The 22,980-nt window shown below is 49.7% G+C and overlaps 1 protein-coding gene and 1 non-coding gene across 9 annotated transcripts in view; both read right to left on the bottom strand.

The window, feature by feature from the left end:
- PPARGC1B (PPARG coactivator 1 beta) overlaps window positions 1-17,716 on the bottom strand; it is a 118,617-nt gene extending 100,901 nt beyond the window's left edge. For 4 of the 8 annotated variants that reach the window (XM_043464998.1, XM_043464996.1, XM_043464995.1 and 1 more), the window contains exon 1: window positions 15,733-15,950. In XM_043464998.1, coding sequence (XP_043320933.1) covers window positions 15,733-15,918 — 186 coding nt within the window. In that variant the 5' untranslated portion in view covers window positions 15,919-15,950. Of the gene's footprint in view, window positions 1-14,636; window positions 15,706-15,732; window positions 15,951-17,254 lie in introns of those variants that run through there. The other 4 variants (XM_043464997.1, XM_043465000.1, XM_043465001.1 and 1 more) reach the window with 4 other exon arrangements.
- LOC122441158 lies at window positions 9,861-10,299 on the bottom strand. Its single transcript, XR_006269290.1, has one exon.
- Window positions 17,717-22,980: the final 5,264 nt, after the last annotated feature.

The following is a 22,980-nucleotide window of genomic DNA, read 5'->3' on the forward strand; positions in this document are numbered from 1 at the left end:
TAATAGTAATAATAATTATGGCAATAATTATCACTATCATCATTAAATTTATTAACAGCTCCTTCTGTAAAGCTACTAGCCTTCTCCCTGTCCATCAAGTAGTCGTTGGCTGTGTGGGGCTGGCCCCACCATGATGGAGATTACCGCCTCATTGGGCAAAAGGACCTTGGTCAGGTCTGCAGGTGAGAAGCTGTGCCCCAGCCCTCTGCCTTCACTCTACACCTAGGGCTGCATAGACCACAGGGTGACAGCACTCATTCCATCCTGCCTGCGAGGCTGGCAGAAAATCTAGTCAACCCCCACTTCCAAGACCTCCCCACTCCATCAGAGCAGCCTCCTGCTAGTTCCTACAGGTGGAAATCTTGGTGCTCCTGCTTGTGATTCTTCTAGACACTTAGCTCATCCTGAATGTTCTTCCCCCTCACAGGAGTCATCCAGCCAGCTCAAAGCCTCCACCAATGAGGAAGGAGTCCATGTCCCCCTGCAGTCACTCACTGCTCATTCACCAGCCACAGGACATGCTGGGCCTTATGACAAGATGGTCTCTCTCTCTAGGACACCCTCCCCCACTGGTCAGCTAGCTCACTCTTCAGTCTTCTTTCTGCTACACGAGCTGCCTGGACACTCCCTCTGTAATGGCCACCCTCCACAGCCATCTGTGGATCTGTTTTTCCCAGGATGGGAAGCAGGGCTTGTTCAAACCTGCAATTGTAGCTTCCTATACAGGGAAAGGAAGAGGTATCAACTGATAATCAACGGTTCTGTAACTCATGGGGTCTACTGGTTTTTGCCATCCATCTGTCATCAAACCAACCAGTCACTAAATGCCACTGTTATGGAGAAGAACCACCTCCACGCACCGCACAAAGTTCTTCAGACACTATATCGTTGCAACCACTCATCGATACACTTACTATCATCCCATTTCACAGTTGAGGAAACTGAGGCTCGGACAGATTAAGTAATATGCCCTAAGCCACTCAGGTGCTAAATGACAGATTCTGGACTCAGGCCCCAATTCAGAGCTCCAGTCTTAACCACTGTTCTGGTCTGCCTTCCAATGACCCTCACAATCCAGACCCCAGGCTGAGTCCATTACTGGAACCAGCTGACACCTCTCCTCCTCTGGTTGTCCCACAACTGGATCCTTGAAAATTTACTGTGAGGTCACCTGAGCAAATAAGAGGTGCAGGTTTGATCCCCAGGTCGGGAAGATCTCCTGGAAGAGGGCATGGCAACCCACTCCAGTGTTCTTGCCTGGATTATCCCTTGGACAGAGGGGCCTGGCAGGCTACAGTCCATGCGGTTGCAAAGAGTTGGACATGACTGAAGCGACTTGGCATGCATGAACTTGAGCAAAAGAGGACTTCTCATTCTGGGGTAGATTCTACATTTCCCTCCTCCCTCTCATGCTTTTGACCTCATTCTCTAGCCCAGGGGTCCCCAACCTCCAAGATCTAATGCCTGATGATCTGAGGTGGAACCAATGTATAATAATAGAAATAAAGTACACAATAAACGTTATGTGCTTGAATCATCCTGAGACCATTATCCCCCTTCCCACTGGTCCATGGAAAAAACTGTCTTTCATGAAACCAGTCCCTGGTGCCAAAAAGTTTGGGGACCACTGCTCTCGCCCACTCTGCTCTCCCCACATTTCAATCTACTAAACCGGGCCCACTTTGTCTCTAGGGAAACAAGCTTCTAGGACGGTGGTGCTAGTGCTAAAGAACCCACCTGCCAATGCAGGAGATGTAAGAGAGGCAGGTTCCATCCCTGGGTTGGGAAGATCCCTTGGAGGAGGGCATGGCAACCCAGTCCAGTATTCTTGCCTGGAGAATCTCATGCACAGAGGAGCCTGGCAGGCTACAGTCCACAGGGCCACAGAGAGACACAACTAAAGCAACTCAGCACACATGCACAAGATACCATCATTGTCCTCTAGGCTCACCTGCTGCACTGCCTAGTCTGAGACCACCTCCAGAGGTGGGAGACAGCCACATTCCTGCAGGGGGCTGGTCTACACAGTGCATGCCAGGCAGCCACTCCCTTGGCCACCAGGGCAAAGGGCAAGTGCTGGAGGCCTGGGTGCTGCTGGACAGATGCCCATGGTGACACCCACAAGAGAGGGTGGTGCTGTTGCCCAACCCAAGGAAGAAAGTGGCATGAGGTTACTGGGGCACTGGGGCATGACTCCTTGGGGGCAGGGTGCTATTGGGACCCCAGGTGCCTGTGTGTGGCTTGAGCAGCAGAGGAGCTAGTCCCCCAGCCTACACTCACCCTCTGAGCCTCAGGCCCCTCATCTGAAGTTTGGGGCTCTATGTCCTGGGGTTGTTGGGAGAGTTAAGTGAACTCAGCACCATAGCCAATACAGATTAAAGGCTCAACCCAATTCATTCATTCAAGAAACATTCAATGAACGCCAACCATGCATCAGGCCCTAGGCTAGCTTCTGGGGGTACAGTGGGAACCAGATAGGCAATATCCAGTCATGATGGGGCAATAGGCACTCAATGGGGTGAAAAGTAATAAACAAGAAAGCATCTGGGGTGGCTAAATACCTTAAAGAAAAGAGAACATGGTACTGCAACAGAAAGTGGACAGAACAGGAAGATCAGGGAAGGCTTCTCTAAGGAGGTGATGTCTCAGCAAATCTGGAGGAGGTGAGGGGGCCTGGGGAGAGCATTCCTGACAGAGGCAACAGCATGTGCAAAGGCCTCACTACACTAGCTGGAAGATTACTCCTGTTATCACTGGAGCCAAACCCTGTCTTCTCCATAGAAGCAGCACATAGAGCTGGGAGGACAACCAAGTGGGCATCAGGAGAAGTGGCTTCCAGCTCTACACCATCAGAGGGCCTGGGAGGACAACCTGCACCAGCCTGTAAATGGGTCTTTAAGGGTCTGTAAGCAGCCTAGGTTCCCTCGAGCTCCCTTCTTTCTCCCTCTTCCAACCCACGCCCTTTGCAGTCCTCACAATCCGCACCTCCTGAGTTGCCCAAGAAATGTATGTGTGTGTGGTGGAGGCTCTAGCGGGACAGACAGAGGGATAAAGACAAAGATCTGATTCACTGCAGGATCATTATCAAATCACCCTCTTCGGCTGCACTTGCCCCTCTGTAAAACGGGAAAGCTGTTCAGGTAGTGCTAGTAGGAAAAGAACCTGTTTGCCAGTGCAGGAGACATAAGAGATGTGGGTTCGATCCCTGAGTTGGGAAGATCCCTGGAGGAGAATGGCAACCCACTCCAGTATTCTTGCCTGGAGAATTTCCAAGGACAGAGGAGCCTAGCGGGCTACAGTTCTTAGGGTCGAAGAGAGTGGGACACAACTGAAGTGAATTAGCATGCACATACACTCTCCTCTTGCTATAACATGAGATTAATGTGAAGGTCAAGCAGAAATGCCAGATAAGGGAGCCACCCTGCTTTACACAGGCATCATAAAGGGGCCTTCTATCTGCTTCTGGGTCATTTGTATCCTGTGCTCTGGACTAAGACTGGAAGGACAGAGAAGGGAGGAGACAACAGAGTTCATTCCAGACACTCTACAAATAGTATCTGATTGTTTAGGACCAAAGCAGGGTGTCTATGACAGGGAGCTTTCGAAAAACACAGACACTTAAGGGGTTGCTCTCAAAGATCCTCATTCAATAAGTCTGGAATGGCCTCAGACGTATAATTATTATTTTTTTTTAAACTACACTGATGATTCTGATATGCAGTCATGGCTGAGAACTACTGATTAGTTCTACCAACTCTGGCAGGTAGGAGCTATTATTATTCCCATTTGGGAGCTGGCAAACGATAGCACAGAGTGGCTAACTCCTTGGGTCACACAGCTAATAGCCATAAAGCTAAGATTTAAAACAGACGGTCAGCTTTCACTTATCACAGGGCTACACAGTTTCTTGAAGCCAATCAGCATGTGCCATAGGCCCTTTCTACTACTCCATGCAGCCTTGGAAATCCAAAAGACAACCTCTCACGTGACAAGATTGCATCAACTTTCAAAGAAACTTTTACAGCTAGACCAACTCCTTCTTCATCAGCCATTATCAAGAAATAATGTGTGCTCACAATAAGCTTCATGTATAGACAACTTTGAAATTTTTCCTCCTCTTGAGAGACCTGTTTTAGACAGTGACACCAAAATACATTTCACTTTCTTGCTTCCTTGAACAGAGGCCATGGATCAGAATATCTTTCCTCGGGGATGATACACTGTCTCTACGATGCATTAGCTTTGTACTTTTGCACAGTAATGTATTCAGAATAAGGGGGCTGCTTGCTCAGGCCCCAGGAGCCTTCAGTGCTGAATCCACGTGTTTCTGCCTCTGGTGGAACCGTACCCCGCACCCCACGTTTGCATGGACACACTAACAGAACTGACTTGCTGCTTCTAATGTCCTGAGGCTTGGACAGGACTGCCACGCTTGTGAGAGCTGTGTGTAAACAAGAAGTGAATTGGCCCTAGGCGGGAAGGGTGAAGGGTGATCTTCTACGGAACAGAGTGAGTCTCCAGGCGATTCTGAGCAAGGAATGATTGATCTGGCTTGGAGCTAATCCTCTTGGGCTGGAGAGTACAGTCCTGGGTTCCTGAATGATCCCTTTACCTCTCTGAATTCCCTCTCTACTTTCTTCCTCCAGAGTGGAGGCCGGACCCAATGGAATAAGCAGTTGGGCAATGGACATGAGGCCCGGTGCAAGGTGTTGGTTTTGGTCTCCCTGGAAGATATAACATTTGACCAAATCCCTCCCTGTAGATTCTGGAAGCTCTGAGCCCCTCCCCAGCCGGGCCAGAGCAACAGACTGGATTCCTAATGTGTTTTAACATTCCACAAAGACCTGCCCGCTAGAGGTGTGTTCTGATAGGGGGTTCTGGAGGCTCCAAAAGATGTTTGTCCTTTGATTCCTTTGTGTGCAAGGCTTACCTTCGAGACAAGGGCAGTGGGTTCCTTGTGGGGACTAGCACAATCCTCCTACACCCCCCCACACACATCCTAGCTCCACACACAGAGAAGGGGCTTCTGTGGCCAGGCAAATGACTGGTGACTTTCCTGAAAGATCAAATGGCATGTGTTCATTCATTTAGTAATTCAACAAATATTTATTGGGGGCCTACAGCCCCCAGCCGCTGTCAAGGCATTGGGAGATCTGATGTTGAACCAGCTTGACAAGATCCCTCTCCTTAGGGAGCTCTGGTCCTGACTGGTTAGAGAAGAAAGAATAAAGAATAAACACATAAAAGTTATCATAGGCTGGGACCAGAGTTCTGCATTTAATAAGGCTCCAGGGAAGGTCCAGAATAAATAGAGGTCTACTCCCCATACAAATCTTCCCACAAGGCAAATTCTCCCTGTGCCCCACCCCACCCCCATCTCTGCTATAGGGATGCCACTCTGAGCCCCCTGCACTCTCTCTTCTCTTCCACTTTTTCTCTCACTTCCAGTGAGCATCCCCCAGCTGAGGCCAAGTTTAGATGCCTCCATCCTGCTGTCCATCACCCCCATTCCAGTCCTTGTTATATGCTCAGCCAGACTGATCACACTGCAGTGGGTAAGACCATGTGCTCTGAAGCCAGGCAGACCTAGGCTCAAATCCCAGCCTTTGCATTGTCTGTCTGGGTGAATGGGAGCAAGCCACTGAACATCTGGTAGCTTTAGTTTTCTGGTTTGTCATAGCACCGACCTCTCCAAGTAGCTGAGAATCCTTTACCTGACAATGTACCTGAAGGTCCTAGCTTAGTACCTGGCACGTATTATGTGGTCATGAAATGTTAGCTACTTTCTATGCTTACTGTTATTAATAACAATACTAACAAAAACCTTTGCTGACGCCTCACCAGGACATTCAAAACCCTCATAGCCAGTTTCCCCATATGCTTTGTTTTGGAGTGGCTAAAGGGCAGATATAAACTAATCAGGGTGACAGAATACAAAATGAAGATAGGAGATGCAAATTCTGTCATAGACTATAGGATCACAGAGCAAAAGGGGAGCAATTCTCAGAGGGGGATTTAGGGGAGGCAGCCCTTGAGGCCTTGAAGGATGCTACTGGAGTTGGGGAGGGGCAACAGATACCCATGATAGGGGTCCTAGGGGTTGCCAGGTGTAGGAAAGAAACTGCAAAATAATATTAGCACCATAAACTGGAAGTCAGCCTCAGTTTACCCCAGTTTACCCAATTGCAAAGTTGGGTAAACCCCACTTCATGGGGTTCCTCTGAAATTAAATGCTGTTCTTGAAAGGGTTAGCAGTTTTTAACTGTTCTCATTATCATCACTGTTGAAGGATATGGTTGAAGAGGAGGGCAGTCTAGGAACACCAGGATTCATGTTAAAAATAATATATTGTTCTGCTCTTGTGGCAGTGGGTACAGCGTTGCACGGTCAACAGTACTGGAATAACAGATGGACAGATAGATGGATAAATGGGTAAGCATTTGAGGTCTTGGATGCTGTACTAAGGAACTTGCTTCTGCAGGTCACTGAGGATGAGCCTGCAGATGTTTCGAACAGGGGTTGCTGGGGTCTGGGGTCACTAGCAGCATGGAGGCTGGGTCATCCTCAGTCCCAAAGAACCAGGGCAGGGCCCTCCCCAATGTCCTGGGTACCACACTTCTCTGAGAAGAGCCTGAGAACAGAAATAAGGTTCAAGCAGCCACGTTGCCAAGGCTGTTTGCCATGGCAACATCAGGGAGCCACTCGTGGGCCGGCTGCTGCAACTGCTCAGGGCCTGGTTTCTAACGTCTCCTCGCTCTCCCTCTGCTAAATGACTCTGTTCTGCCAGGCAAGCACAAGGAAAAAACACGGCAGCAGAGCTGCCGGGGAGCATCCATCTCAGCCAAGCAGGGCTCGCCCAGCTGAGTTCCCAGACAGTGGGTCCCAGACAGTTGAGTCCCTGCTATGCAGAGCCACCTCTGGCCAAGCAGACAGCAGCCAGGCTGGGCGATATGAAGGCATTCCCTAGTCTGCTGCCTGTCTGCTTCTTCACCTCAAGGTAAGGGCATTGAGCAAGATGGTCTCTAAGGCACTCCCAAGCCCCTGAAAGCTCAAGTTTACCTTGGTGTATTTACATAATTACCACTGTCATCTTCACAGTGGCTTACTATATGTCAGGTGGGTGCTTACTATATGTAAGGCAATGTGGCAGGCATATTTCTCTCCTGCAGTTATCTTAAGAACATACTATAATTATCCCCCAATTTTGCATGAGGTAACTGGGGTCAGAGAGGTTAAGACACTTGGTGAAGGTCACATAGCTAGTAAATGGTAGAACACAAATTTAAACCCTTGGCAGTTAAACTCCAAAGCCCAGAGCTCTTAATCATGGATATTTCTTCTCCTCTTTTTAAGTAGCATCTAACTGGATTTGCTTTTCAAAAAGTCAGCATGGGAACACTTGGCTAACGCTGGAGGGGATTCTTCTCCAGTCCCCCCAGAAAGACATAGTGAAGGAAATCATAATATTAGGAACCTCAGGGCTAAGACAGGATCAAGGACCAAGAGTTCAGTGGGAAGATAAATAGCAAGGTCTGAATTATATTTGTCTGTTTTTTAACAATGGTTCCTATATACTGAGCATTTCTAAACACTTTACAGGCATCATCTCAAACAGCCTTTTGTAAAATCCCTTGAAAAAGTGAAAGTGTTAGTTGCTCAGTCCTGTCTGACTCTATAACCCCATGGACTTAGCCTGTCAGGCTCCTCTGTCCATGGGATTTTCCAAGCAAAGAATACTGGAGTGGGTAGCCATTTCCTTCTTTAGGGGATCTTCCCGACACAGCGACCAAACCTAGTCTCCTGCATTGCAGGCAGATTCTTTACCATCTGAGCCACCAGTGAAGCCTGAGTGAAAGTGTTAGTCACTCAGTCGTGTGCGCGACCCCATGGACTGCAGTCTGTCAGGCTCCTCTGTCCAAGGAATTCTTCAGGCAAGAATACAGGAGTGGGTTGCCATTCCCTTCTCCAGAAAACCCCTTAAGTACGTGCTACTCTCAGTTCTATATTTCTTAGATAAAAGTGCTGAGGCACACACACACAGAAACTCTTGTGCCAAAGGCCACAGGGCTCACCCCGTGAGTACAATCCTAGGATTCAAAGCCCTCTCAGCCACTGAAACAAATAATTAGAGTAAACCTTTGTTTTCTTCCCTAAAAGACAGAGCAGTAATTACAGGCCTTTGGGGATAATTAATCAAAGACTTTGCCATGACTTGTAAAAGTCTCTCTGGTCTCCTACTCTAGACCTGGGGCCCCGGGTGGCAACTCAGGCTCTGCCTTAAAGGAAGGGCAGGGCAGGAGCCCTGGAGTCTTGCTGCCACCAGAGCCTAGCTAGCTATGTGCCTTCAGGCCAGCTTCCTCCTCTCAGCTCTGTCCACTCCCAACCCTGTCTCCCTTAAGGGATGGTCCTGAGCACCTAAAGAGAAAACCCAAGGTCAACTGCATGTTAAAAAAAAGCAGAAACATTACTTTGCCAACAAAGATCTGTATAGCCAAGGCTATGGTGTTTCCAGTAGTCATGTATGGATCTGAGAGTTGGACCATAAAGAGGGCTGAGTGCTGAAGAATTGATGCTTTTGCACTGCAGTGTTGGAGGAGACTCTTGAGAGTCCCGTGGACTACAAGGAGATCAAACCAGTCAACCCTAAAAGAAACCAATCCTTCATATTCATTGGAAGGACTGATGCTGGAGCTCCAATACTTTGGCCACCTGATGGCGAAGAGCCTACTCATTGGAAAAGACCCTGATGCTGGGAAAGATTGAACACAGGAGGAGAAGGGGACAACAGAGGATGAGATGATTGGATGGCATTACTGACTCAATGGACATGATTTGAGCAAGCTCCAAGAGTTGGTGATAGACAGGGAAGCCTGGCGTGCTGCAGTCCACGGGGTCGAGAAGAGTCAGACTCGACTGAGCCACTGAAAAACAGTCAACTGCAAGAGGAACCGGTGAACCCACTGGGGTTTCGGCACAGTGAGAGCTGGAAGAACGTGCAGTCTGTCCCAGGAGGTGGTGATCTGCACCCCAGGACTCCACAGTCACCACAAAGCCTGGCCACCTTGGGCAGCAGAGTCTCTCCTCCGACCATCACACCCTGTCCCTCCCCCAGAGCCAAGACCCACCCTCCCCTCAAGTTCTGATACCAGAAAAAAACTAGTCAGGGAGTAAGAGACCTGGGACTCCTCCAGCAAGGTGGCTTCTCCTTCTCTGGCCCAGGGTCCCTTCTTCTGAGAATGGTAGGGGCCGATTTGATGTGCTCCAAGGTCCCTCCCAAGCCGAGGAGAGTGAGCTGCTCAAGAACCCATGTTCAAATCCCAGGTTAGACACTCACTAGCTCCAAGACCCTGCGTGACTACTTTAACCCCTCCATGCTTCAAGTTCATCACTTACAAAATGGGGAAAACAGAAGCAATCTCACCGTTATTGGAAGAAACCATTGCGACAGTATTCAAAAGTCTCTTCACAGGTACACACTGAACAGCCACAGATGACATGTGGTCTGTGAGTGGACAAACAAGAGTGGCCGCTTGTCAAAAATGGCCAAAGCTGGGTGACAGTGGCATGGATATTCCCGATTCCCTTCCTGCCACTGGCTTTGGCTGTGCATGTTCGCTATTTTCCATCGTAAAATGTTTAAAATACAAAGTTCTTTGCAGAGAACCTGACACTTAGTCATATAAAACATTCTTCAGCTCAAAAATTTGCCTACTTAATGGGTAAACACAAAACCAGACCAGGATAAAAATATGTTTTCTTGCCCTTCCTAAGCTGTCATTCTAGTTATAGGGATAAAAGCACACAAGCATGGCTTTCTCTGGCAACCCAGTGGTTTATTTATTTATTTATTTATTTTTCTTTCAGATCAGAATCGCCTCGATAATCAATGGCGCGGGACAAGACCGGCCTCGTCCATCTGATCAATTCATCACTTCTGAGCGCCGGGCACCATAGGACCGGCTCCGGAACCTCCGGGGCCACGGCGTTGCCACCGCCCAAGGGGCCTCGCTGCACAGCGCCCCGAGGAAGGGCTTCGCAGGAGGGAAGCTTTTCATTTTGGGTCGGCCCGGCGGGGCTGGAGTCACAACCCGATCAAATAAGATCAACGTGTAGGCCGGGGGAGGGGGCGCAGGGGCAGGCACACGCACTCACACATTAACTCATCCATTCACACATTCACGCGTCCACTCACACACTCGGCCTACACGCGCCGCCCCCCACCCCCCACCCACACCACACACAACACCACACAGCAATTCACAGTAACCTAACTTCCAGCCCGCTCTCCCTCCGGTAACCCAGTGGTTTAGACTTCGCACTTCCATTGCAGGGGACATGAGCTCGATCCCTGGTCAGGGAACTAAGATCCTACATGCTGCACAGAAAATAAAACAAAGCACTAGCAGATAGTAAGTGGCACCCTCCATGTCAGCAGAAGAGTGTGCTTCACAGGCTTTCCAGAGTGGTCAAGTGTGAGCAGGGGCCTGAAATGCAGGTAGGCTATGACTATATTAAAATGCTGGGGATGGATGTCTGGAGAGGAACTTTCAGGTCATTCGAACAGATTTTTTAGTCTGCCTCGTCTGAGCAACATGTGCTCTGAAAAGGCTCATAGTCTAGCTCATTTATTCACCCAGTGAGGATTCTGAATGGCTACTGTGTTCCAGGCATTTGTCTATTCACTATGAGAAAAAAATGTTTAACAAAGTGAATGAAAATCCATGCCCTCATGGAGCTTAACAACAATCTGGAATGATTTCCTAAACACTTAAGGAGACATGTTGCAAGAGATGCACCTATCATTGGGTGCTTCTATGCCATGCATTCTGTTAGGTGCTTTAAATCCATTTGTCCTTTGATTTTCATTGACTCCGTAGTGAAACAGCTTTATCAGGGAAGTACTATTTATCGTTATCTGTACACCTGAGGAAATGGAAGTTCGAAGAAGTCACATGACCTACCAAAGGTTTCACTGCTGGTAAATCACAGAACCAGGACTCAAACCCAGGCAGGCTGACTTCAGAATCCTCTCTGCTACACATGGGATGGAGCAGTGGTACCTGCATGTGAGATGTCACCAAAATGATGGCGTGGGAGCTGAGTCTTGTGCAGGATGAATAATGGAAATAGTAGAAATTGCAGAAAATAGCTGCATGAGCCAACGCCTCCTGGAAGATTCATGACATAGCCTGGGGCAGGCCAGGATCCCAAAGAGAAAGCAGACAGCTTGGGATAAAGTCAGGGGCCTAACTCTTCAACCTCAAGTACCCAAAGGCCCTTGCCCATGAGGTTAAACTTTAGGTTTTCATTTAAAAGTACTTGGTGGCTCAGACAGTGAAGAATTCGCCTGCAATGCAGAAGACCGGGGTTCAATCCTTGAGTTGGGAAGATCCCCTGGAGGAGGGCATGGCAACCCACTCCAGTATTCTTGCCTGAAGAATCCCCATGGACAGAGGAGGCTGTCGGGCTACAGTCCATGGGGTCGCAAAGAGTCGGACACACCTGAGCGACTAAGCACAGCAGGGAGCCACGCATGATGTGTGAGCAACAGGGTGGCATCAGACACATGCTCTAGGAGGACTGATCTTCCACTGGGGCTGAGGACAATCAGGAGAGGATAAAGTCTGGTGTGATAGTAAATGCAGGAACCCAGCTGTGAATGGACAAGGACCCAGACCGGAAGTCAGGGAGAGTAACAGGAAAGTCAATCCAGTCCAATTGATTCCTCATCAGCTGAGTGTCCACAGGATGTAATTGAGGCATTCAACTATGTTGGAGAGGGAGAGACAGTAAACAACCCTGCTCATTCTCTTCTAAATGACTTTATTTGGGTTCCCTCCATCCTTATCACAAGAATTGTGCTTCCCTTTCTTACAGAGAAAAGATTGCACTGGCAGGAGTTAATTCTATGCTTCTATCCTTGATCTTGCCCTTCTAAAGTATTTCAGAGACAGAAGGATTCCAAGTTTTGTGTACAACAGATGCTCATTTTATGTACATTCTATTATTTAATTTCCAATCCTGAGAGTTAGGGCCTAGTATCCCCATTTCATAGATTGAGAAACAGAGGCTTAGAGAAGTATTTCTGCCTTCTCTCTTGACAATTTGCCTTCATTTGCTCAAGGTGCTGGAAGATGATGAATAGAAATAGAGTAGTCCCTGTCTTCATGGAACGTGGAATCAAGAGGTCTGGGGACTTTGCCCACTGATCCTGGCATTTTCACTTATTCCAAGGTAATGTAGGTAGACCATCTTCAGCAAGTCAATGAGTTTTCTGAAACTGTAAATGCCTCAGCTGTAAAATGGGACTAATGGCATCTATACTTTGTAGAATCCTTATGAGAATGATATGTAATAACGCAAACAGAAGGCTCAGCAGAGCACACAGCACATAGAGGATGCTCAATAAATGGCATTGATGACGATGATAATGCAGGAGGAGATAGCTATTAATACTGCAATGCTCATGTTAGGGACTCGCTTCCCAGCATAAGCCCCCATTTGCAAGGCTTCTTCTGACTCAAACCAGTATTCCTTCTATTGTTCCAGAGAGAGAAGGAAAAGGGTGACTCACATCCTGGCAATGATGAAGCTTCTGGCTAGCCTGCAGCAGCTGGGAAGAGGAGGGCCCCAGGGTGAAGGGGAAACATAAACCCCCAGGGGCCAGTTGCTGGGCCTTTCCTGGGTTCCACAAGCATCCTGAGCATTAGCACCAGACAGGGAGCCCCAGTGAAAGTGAACTCTGGGTCTCTAGTAAACAGAGCCAGCAAATGTGTCCCCTTCTACGCTCAGGTGAAAAAGTTAAGTCTCCTGGGTCTCACACAGATGAAGAGTGGGTAAAGGCACCCAGCAAAGGTTGCACTTCAACCTGCCCCATAGATGGCCAGAACTTTGACTTGGAAAAGAAGTTAGCCCTGGTTTCAGGGGCTGTGGAGGCAGCAGCATTCCAGACCAAGCAAGTCAACACCAGTCAAGCCATTTTTTCCAGTTCTCCATGTGGCAGGTGCTCCTTTGGGTGTTCAGATCCAGTTTTAGAACAACGAGGAAACAGGATACCAACTGAAAAATGGGCCAATTTCACTAACACAACATTTCACAGAAACAGACCATAAATGGCCCATAATCATTTGGGGGAAAGGTTCAGCAGCACAAGTCATCAAAGAAATGCACATTAAAACAATAAGATGACAAAATTTATTGATGAATAGACTGGTAAAAATGAAAAACAATTAAAATGCCAAGAGTTTTCTGGGTATGGGGAACTGGGCATTCCCATACAATGCTAGTGTGCAAATTAGCACAATCTTTCTAGAAGGCAATCCAGAAATGTGTTTACCAAACGCCTGCATAGTTCCTTTGACAGAGTAATTCATTTCTAGGAATTTAAATGAAGAAAAGAAGACATACGCAGAGATATTCATTTCAGCACGGCTTACAAGAGCAAAAAAAAATATATATATATATAAACTACTTAAATGACAAAGGATTGATTAAATACCTTTTGATTCAACCCTCAATATTACATAACCATTAAGATATTAAGATACTAGGTAGAATACTTGCTGATGTGGAAAGTATATTGTTTGGAGGACAAAAAAAAGCATGTTAGAACGGTGTGATTCCAAGTTAACAATTACCATACAAAGAATGATTCCATTTTTGTAAAAAAGATATAATCCATAGGAATCAATAGGAAAGAAAAAGTCAGAAAACACATAAAAATTAATGGTGGTTATGTTTGGGTAAGATTACATATTTTCATTTTTTTTCTTTATGCTTGCCAGTTTTTCCTAACAATTCTATTATTAAATATTTTTAAATGATAAGGGGTTGGACTTGATGATTTATAAAGATCCTGCCATGTCTGACAGTGTGCACATCTATGATTGATGTCCCAAGTGTCTTCAAACAACCCATATTTAGTGTGGGCTTACTATGTGGTCTCTGGAGCCTAAGTCACTGCCCACAGCTGCAGCCCTCTGCATTCCTCTTTCCCCATACCCAGCCCAGCTGTCCCCCCAACCAGCCTGAGAGCGTCCCATGTCTGTCATTTCTGTGCCTAGCCAAGAGCTAAGCAAAGGCGCTCAGCACGGTGACAGGTGACAGAGGGGCACAAAGACATGAAAGGCACCACTCTAGCTCCAGAATCTTACTGGGCCACAGGACTCACACACAAAATGCTTGGTTGTATAACACAGACTAAGACAACCAGAGGCTAGAGAAAGCAGGGCAAGCTGGGCTAGAGAGGCCTGCCAGAGGAGAGGGCCACGCAGGGATGGTGGGTGAGGACACTACATACAGGGGCCCGGAACAAAGAGGAGCCAACACAAAGTCCTTTGGGACACATGCCCCAAACCTTCCCAAGAAACTTTCACGACCCTTAAGCTGTTGAATTTCTGAACTTTGACCTGAATGGGTATAAGTTAAGTCTCCGCAACAGAAATCCTCCCTCTATCTAACTCTGGATTAGCTGCCAAAGACAAGTCTTTGGAATAAAGCGGATAAATTACCTTTCTACTCACTCTCCCCACCCCTTCCAAAGAGGGAGACGGTGGAGGGGAGGGCCAGGGAGGGTCTGGGGGGAGGAGAGGAAGTTACAGGAAGTTACAGACATCTCACATGCAAACAGTGCTCACCCCCAACCACGGGCCTTGGGCTTCTCTTGCAGGCACCACCAGCCCCATTTGACAGATGGGGGAAAGGAGGCTCGAGGGTTAAAATGGCTTGCTCCGGGGTCACCCAGCCAGAGAGTGGGGAAGGCGACTCCACTCAGGCCTTCTGACTCCAAGTCCAGTGCTATTTCGAGGTAACACACAGGACCTGGAGTCAGGAGCCCTGGGTGGCTCTGTCACCCACTGGCTGTGTGGTCCTGTACCAGCCGTCCAGCCCTCACAGCCTCGATCCCCAACTGTAAAATGAGGAGGCCCGCGAAGACCCGCCCAGGTCCTCTTCCTTCTGGCTCTCAGAGCCTTCTAGGGGCGGCGGCAAAGCTCCCCCTATCAATTACACTTTCCATGTTGGGACGGCAGAGATCACCCGAAGGGCCTCAGCCCATCACGTGGTTGCATAAAAAAAGCAAAACGTCCCAGATTAACTTCTACTGCACTGCTTCTGCTGATACACGACTACCCAAATTTCTAGTTTCCTCAGGTGAAATTTGCCTGCTGGGTAGGCACTCTGGACGGCTAAAAGGGCAAATGTGAGCAGAAGAACACAGAAGATGGTGTTGAAACCTGGGGTCGTGTCCAAAGTGGACGAGTTCTTCCTGTGGGTCTCTGAACTAGTATCTGGCTATTTCAGGCCTCCTACATCCGCGTCTTAGTAGAGGGGTTTGCAGACACCCCCGGACAAGCGAGAGGGCCGAGGGCAGAACTTTCGTAGCAGCAACTCGGCCCACCCTATATCCAGTCCCTCCGGCCCCACGCTGTCGGCTAGAGGGCTGGGGGCCAGGGGACTGTGGGCTCGGTGGTGGTGCCGAGGCTGGGATCGGCCTTCGGAACTGACAGGGGCCGGGGGCGAGTGCCGGCTCCCGGTGACTGCCGCTGGAGCTCCACTGCAGTTTCGTCAGAGGTAAAGGTACGCGCCCGGTGCGCGCGGCGTGTGCACACAAACACACACTACCGCGCGCAGACCATTCATCACACTTTTCCCCTGGCCTAGAGAAGCGCGATCATACGCCACTAGCCCCTGCGGCCCCTGCCCGGAACCCACCCAAACGATCCCGCCACCGACCACGAGGCCCCGCGGCTCCCTGACGCATGGACGTCCGCAGCGATCAGGGACCGGCCTTCTCCGCGTGGCGGGCTTCCTCTCGGCGACACCCCGCCACGCCGCGCGGTTCCAGCAGCCAGCGGGACTCACCACCCAGAGTCCCCCAGAGCTGAACGTCTCGGCTGCTGCGTCCCCTCCAAGTCGCATCTCACGGCAAGGAGTCAGCTAGCAAGCCTCTCCCCGCCCACCCGGTCCCATGACAGCTGCTGCCGCCCAAAGACAGGCAGATATAACAAGAAGCAAAGTTTCCCTCTCTCCCCTCCCACATCCCGCCCCCCTCCCCCTCCCTTCCAGTGTTATGCAAAACAAGCCGGCACCGGCGCTCAGACTCCAGGTACCAAACCAGCCCTAGCGAGCCGCGCCCGGTAGAGCCCAGCTGCCCCTCTCTGCCTCCGGCTTGCACCCGCATCCGGGGTCTCATTCGGGGCTCGGCTGCACCCTCAGCCTCCCCTCTACCCGCGCCGGGGTAGCCGTAGAAAAAACCCTAACTATGGGGCCAAACTTTATGCTTGCAACAGGCATGGGGTGGGGAAAACTGGGGAACGGGTAGGGGGCGCGCACTCCCTGTGCAGGCATTTTCCGAGCAGTTTATCCCAGCAGCAACCCCCCCGCCCGCGTTTCCAAGTAACCAGCTTCCTCGCCCCTCCCGGCCCAACGGAGCACCCTCTCCTGTCACGCGCGTGTCGCCAGTGGGTCTCCCAGGCGCAGCCTGATCCCGGTTCGCCGCTTCGCCTTCCCTTCCCCCAGCATCGCCGAGCGCGCAGCAGGGGCCGCGCGCAGTAGGGGGACCCAGGCGCCCCCAGACGGTCCTCCGGCCCCATCCTGCCAGGCTTTCGCCCCCGAGGGCTCCCCCGGGTAGCAAAACCAGGAAGGTGCTATCCCCGCCCGCATGTCCACGTGCCCTGCAGACCCCTATGCCTCCAGCGGGCAATTGGCAGGAAACTCCGCGCTGCGGGAGCTTTTGGAGAGCCTCGGGGGGGGCTAGCTGTAGAAGACCGCGTACCCGAGACCGGAGGATCAGGGGACTCCGGGGACCGGGACAGGCGCCTGCGCCGGGGCCACAAGTCCACGTGAAAGTACGGCAGCAAGTGCTGGGAGCCTGAGGGCGCGCCTTCTGCACCCAGACCCAGCATGAGGGTCCCCCACACCTGACGCGGCTCAACCTCTTCAAGGAAGCACGGAACCCACCCCCCCAGCTCAGCGGTCGGGGGTGTGGGGGTGGGCCGGACTCCAAGCAACCAAGGCTAGACCCTCCCCAGCGGCCGTAGCGACCGCAACGGTCCGGCAGGCGTGGTGGGAGACCTCCAGCTCCCTGTCCCCAGGAAGAAGTGCATCGCAGGGTGCATGGAAGGGGGGCTCTGCAATCTGGAACCCCCGATCCCCTCAATGTGCCCACCGCTGCCTCCCGGCCTCCGCGGCTGCGGCGGCAGCCCCCGCAGCTCAGCGGCCCTGGCTCCCCGCCCGTGGCCCCTGCTGATCTTACCTGCGTGTCCGCGAGATAGTTGAGGAAGAAGGAGGAGAGCTCCTCATCCAGCAGCGAGCCGCAGTCGTTCCCCGCCATCTTCCAGCCGCGGCTGCAGCGTGCGGCGGAGTCAGCGCCGAGCCGGCCGGGGGGAGGGAGGGAGCGAGCGAGCGAGGGAGGCGGGAGGAGGGAGGGCGGCCGGCGGGAGGAGGGAGGGCGGAGCTCAGGCCCCGGCTGCCGCAGGGCCGCTGGCTGCGGGGGCGGGGCCGCAGGCGCCCGCGCAAGCAGGGGGTCGCGCCCCCACTTCCCTGCGCAATGTGTGGCGCCGGGATCCTCGCCCGCGGCCCCCGGCCCAGGAGGAGAGCGCCCGCAGCCGGGTGACGGTACTCAGCCGGCAGCCCGATGCCTGCGCAGCAATGCAGGCAGCCCACTGCTCCTGCCTGCCTACCGAATCACGTTGCGTTAGCGCTGGGCGGGTCCTTACGAGACAACCTGCTTCGGCACAGCTGGGGAAACTGAGGCCTCAGAAGGCAGAGGACCTCGTTTGAGGCCACAATGTAGTTTAATACAGGAAGACAAAGCCCAGGTCTGACTGCCCTGGAGGCTTGAGTGTCTCGCTGGACTGCAGCCAGAGAGGGAGGGATACCATAGGTCAAAGGTGGAGAAATCAAGGAAGGCTCCTCGGAGGGGGAAACTTTTTTAAAAAATCTTTTCTTTGGAAGATGCGTTGACCCAAATTCTTAACCATCTCTCTCTGTCTTCCTTCACGCTGTATTTCGCCCCGGAAAACTTCAACGCCTTCTCTGACCATGGCCACAGTGCCTTGAAGTGGCCAGCTTCCTGCTGGCCCACTGGCCTCCCCGTTTCTTGGGTAAGCCATCCGACTACCGAGTACTGTTTCCTGCCCACGGGTATTCACGGAGTAAACCTGTATTCGTCACTGTATCCTTCCCTGCTGCTCCTCGGACTGTCAACTCACTCCCTCTCCTGCCACTTCCAACATTCCCAGCTGCTTTAGCTCTGCAGACCTTTAAAACAGGTAACAGTTGCCATTTTACCTTAGTCACAGGGAAGATTTGATCTTCAGACCTCTTCTACTAGACTTCAAAGACCCATGAAAGCAGGGCCTGAGTTTGTTTTTGCACAGACTGTCTCCAGTGCTAGGCACATAGTAGGTTCTTAGTAGTGTGTTAACTAAAAATCCCAGAGGATTTAGATCTCTCATTACCATCACCACACATTTCGTAGATAAGAAAACTGCCTAGGGTCAAGAGTGTGCATGGAGTGAGTGCCAGGGCCAGATCCAGAGCCCCCAGGCCTCCTGACACCAGCCTTGAACTTTCATCACCATGCCCTGCTGTTTGCCAGCCAGGAGATGAGGGCACCGCCTGGGTAAAGGCAGAAAGGCGGGAAGATTTCAACCTGTTTTATTGGGCCCTCCTGCTCTCCTCCCATCCCAAGCTAGCAAGGGCTGCCCCGCCCTGCCCACCCTCCCTGGTTCCCTCCCAGCCAGAGCAGGAAAGGAGCGCAGGGAGAGTCCCTAGACACCTGCTCAGACTTGAACACCGGAGCAGGAGCTTCCTTGTTCTCCAGTCTGAGGCTCCCAGAACCAGAGGGCGTGATTTCACTCTTTGGGCTTTAGTTCAGGGCACTTTTAAGGAACAATGGATCCCAAGAGAAAGCCTACATGGAGCTTCGGAGCGCTAGCCTGGGAGTCAGCAGTCCCAGGCTCTGGTCCAGCCCATCACATCTCACTCCAATATTGGGTCACGCAGGGAGTTAAGAGCATGGGCCCTCTAGTCAGAGTGCCTGGTTCTGAGCACCAGCAAGTTATTTATTCTCAGGCTTTGGTTTTCTCATCTACACAAATAGGGACCATAGAATTACTTAATAGGGGTATTATGATGATCCAGGAGCTAACATATGCGAAGTGTTTAGTACAGTACCTGACTTCATGGGGGAAGTGCTAACCTCTCTCTGGTCCTCTGTTTCCTCATCTGTAAAAATGGGGGTGAAATATATGTCCCCCGAAGCCCTGGCCAATGTTATTTTCCTCTCTTCCAGAGCTTATATGCTGCTGGCTATCTTGAACTCCAATAGGTCTGAATTTGAATCCTGGTGCTCACTAGCTTTGTGCTAGTTTACTTAACCTAAGCCTCAGTTTCCACCAGGTAGGGATCTTGAGAAAAGTGGACGGAACAATGCATGTAAAATTAATTACTTGGTTCTGTAGCCTGCAAAGAGGAAGTGCTGCTTCTCACACTCATCATCATCACTACCGTTACCAGTGTCATCACCTTCAGCACTAAAGACATGTGCTCTCCTGAGGCCATGCTTTTTTGCTGCTGCCTGTAGACATCAGAGCCAGAGCCTCCCAGGACGCTGTTTCCAAGAAGCATCCCTCCCAGATCCAGTCTCACCTCTGATTGGTGTTATGCCCCCTTATAGCCCAGAGGCCATTCTTGGAGGGTCCCCAAGGCTAGCCATCTCCAGCCTTGGCCTGGCAGAGCTGCAGTGCCAGATAGGGCCCCCCAGGGAAGCCCTCAACAGTGCCACCCAAAAGCTTTTGTCTTTAATTGCCCAGCTACAGGGCCTTTCTCACTAATCCCTGTGTCCTCAGAATAGGCTACTCATTGGCAAGAGACTCAGATGAGAAGGCACCTGACCTGAGATATCTAACTTCTTTTACAAAAACATCTTATCCCAAGGATTCCTTTATTAAAGGCCACTCAATGGATTCTCAATCTCTTCACATTCTCTGATCCATAAAAGCCCTCAAGAAACCTAATGGGCTATATAATCTTCTGCAATTACCGTCCCCTCTCTGAGGCTGTTTCCATACCTGTAGAAAACAAAAGAGTTGGGCTAAATAGACCTCTACTGAACCCTCTAGCCCAGATATTATGGGCATTTATAGGTACCAGCCCAAACTTAGTTTCTCTCTTCTGCGCATGTGCCAGACAACTGAGCTTATTATCATCTCAGATTGTCTTCAACAACCCTGAGTATTTGGTGCTGTGATATCCATTTTATGACTGAGGAAACAAATGCTTAAAAGGGGTTGAAATGATTAGTCCAAGACCAAGCAGTTAGAGACACAGCTGAGATCTGAAGCTAGATCTGTGCATGCTGTAAACCCCAGACCCTTGAAAGGGATTGAGGAAGACTTCACACCAGCACCCCCTCCCAGAACACTGGGATGGTGGCACATTTCCTATTTTATGACTTTCAAGTGAAGGTCAATAATCATGCCAAACTCGAACTTCATGTGGCTCGACTCCTATTTCCTCTGCCTTTTTTTTTATTGGCCTTGCCTCTCCCAAGATTAGTGAAAGTTTGCCTTGCTCATACCCTCGGTGAAGACCAGACTGCTACAGACTGAATGGAAATGCCTTTCCATTGGAATGGAAATTTTCCAATGGAAATGCAGCAAAGTGAATCTGTTTGACTTCAGTATTTAATCACTACCAACAAATGCTCAAAAGTAAAAACAATCAGTGTTTTCTCCCTTCTGATAATAGAAGAATCCTTTATTCAGATTTTACAGCCATGATTCTCAAACTCTGGAGTCATGACAGATACCTGGTCCCTGTCACCAGAGATTAAAATTCAATAGGTTGACAGTGGGCCCAGGAATCTGCATTTAATAGGCTCCCCTAAATGACTGCGCCGTAGGAAACTACCCATCAGTCAATAGACATCTGATGAGCACCCACTATGTGCCAGCTGGGATGATGTGAACCATGGATAAATCAGTGAACACAACAGCTGCCACCCTGCCCACATTCTATTCAGAACAATTGCTTAGTAAATTTTTGCTAGTGAATGGGGGAGAGGGCACGTGAGTCTTGATCATCACTGAAGTTTCCTGCCAGCCGCCCACAACTCGGTGATCCTCTCACCCAGGCCAGCGAGTCTGAAACACCTATTTCCCACCTATTTCTCCAGTCCCAGGAGGCAGGGATTCAAGCCAAGAGGAACTAAGAAGTCACCTGGTTTGTATTGTTAACTTAGAGAGCTGGCTCCATCTCCTATTGAATTGTAAAACTTGAGAACTGTGACGTGTATGTTACCCACCAGCTTCACTGAACACGTAGCAGAACGTGGCCAAAGCTGCACACCCCTTCGGGACTGAGCCAGGACTAGAAGCCAGGGCTCCAGGCTGGATGCATTGTGCTCAGCTGTCTTCACGGGACAGACTTCTCACGGCTGAGCCTGTGGAAGAAATCACCCAGCTGTGTCAGTTGAGGGTCTTAGAATTGGGGACTAGAGCTTTTCGGTGCTTGAAATTCTATCATGGGACTTCCCTGGTAGTCCAGTGGTTATGACTCCATGCTTCTATTGCAGGGGGCATAGGTTTGGGGAGGTTCCACATGCCACACAGTGGAGTCAGAATAAAAAAAAAGGAAGTCCATCATAAGCAAAGCATTTCTTTATGTTGCCCTCTTCTCCCTGTAGGGTCAACTTATAAACTCACCCATACATTTAGGGGATACTTAGCAGATCACTGTCTCTTTTACACACTACAAATGATGAAAAGGGTTCCCAAATCAGCAGGTGAGGGGCACTAAATAGCTATTAAGTCACCCATGACTGTTTCCCAGTTTTGCAAGTGCAGGTTTTCATTCACTCGCCTCTGCCTTGTTAATGACTGTACACAAAGCATGGGAATAATGAAGCAGGGTAGGAATAGAAACACCTGCTTTTTCCTCATCTGTCCACAGAGCAAAAAGATCCTAGACAGGTGTGACAGGTATAATGGTCCCTCATTATACCCATTTGATAGATGGAGAAACAAAGGTCCAGTGATGTGAATTATTCTGTTTTTTCACAGAGATGTAAATTCTACTAGGTTATTATATATATATATATATATATATATAATACATAATTAGATGTATAAAATACATATATGTGTGTATTACATATATAATATAATACAGCAACATTTAATACCTGAATTAAAGGGCAACATCTAAATTTAGTATCTCTAGCAAATAAGGCAAGCAGATGGTAAGAATGCCTGAGTACCTATTGTTTGTGAATATCTTTATGCTCTTATCACTTTGGGATCTTTTTAAGGATCGACCTGTCTGTCCTACCTGACCTAGAATTTTGTGTGGATCAAGTTCACTTACAAAGGACTTTGAACTTCACATTCACTATCCTAAATCATCAATAATGCTCCTTTGGAAACATATCCTGAGGATCTGATTCAAAAACTGGGACTGCTACAGCATAATGTTTGTGTAGATAGATAAATAGATAGATAGATTCAATAAATATTTTTAGAACCTTGCCAGATGCTAGGCACTGTGCTACAGGCCCACAAATGGTAAGCATAATATAATCTTTGCTCTTGTAACTCACAGCTCTGATCTCCACAATATGCAGGGGAGAGACTAGTCAACATGCAGTTTGCTAGAGTGTATGTAGTAAGTCCTTTTTTTAAAAAAGATTATTTATTTCTGAGTGCACCAGGTCTTGTTGCTGCACTCGGGCTTTCTCTAGTTGCAGTTCGAGCGGGGGCTACTCTCTGGTTGTGGTACTCGGGCTTCTCATTGCAGTGGCTTCTTTTGTTGCAGAGCACAGGCTCTAGGCACATGGGCTTCAGTAGTTGTGGCATGTGGACTCAGTAATTGCCATTTGTGGGCTCTAGAGCACAGGCTCAATAGTTATGGGGCATGGGCTTAGTTGACCGATGGCATGTGGAATATTCCTGGATCACGGATCGAACCCATGTCTTC

Source organism: Cervus canadensis, chromosome 4 (genome assembly GCF_019320065.1).
Source record: "Cervus canadensis isolate Bull #8, Minnesota chromosome 4, ASM1932006v1, whole genome shotgun sequence".
NCBI lineage: Eukaryota > Metazoa > Chordata > Mammalia > Artiodactyla > Cervidae > Cervus > Cervus canadensis.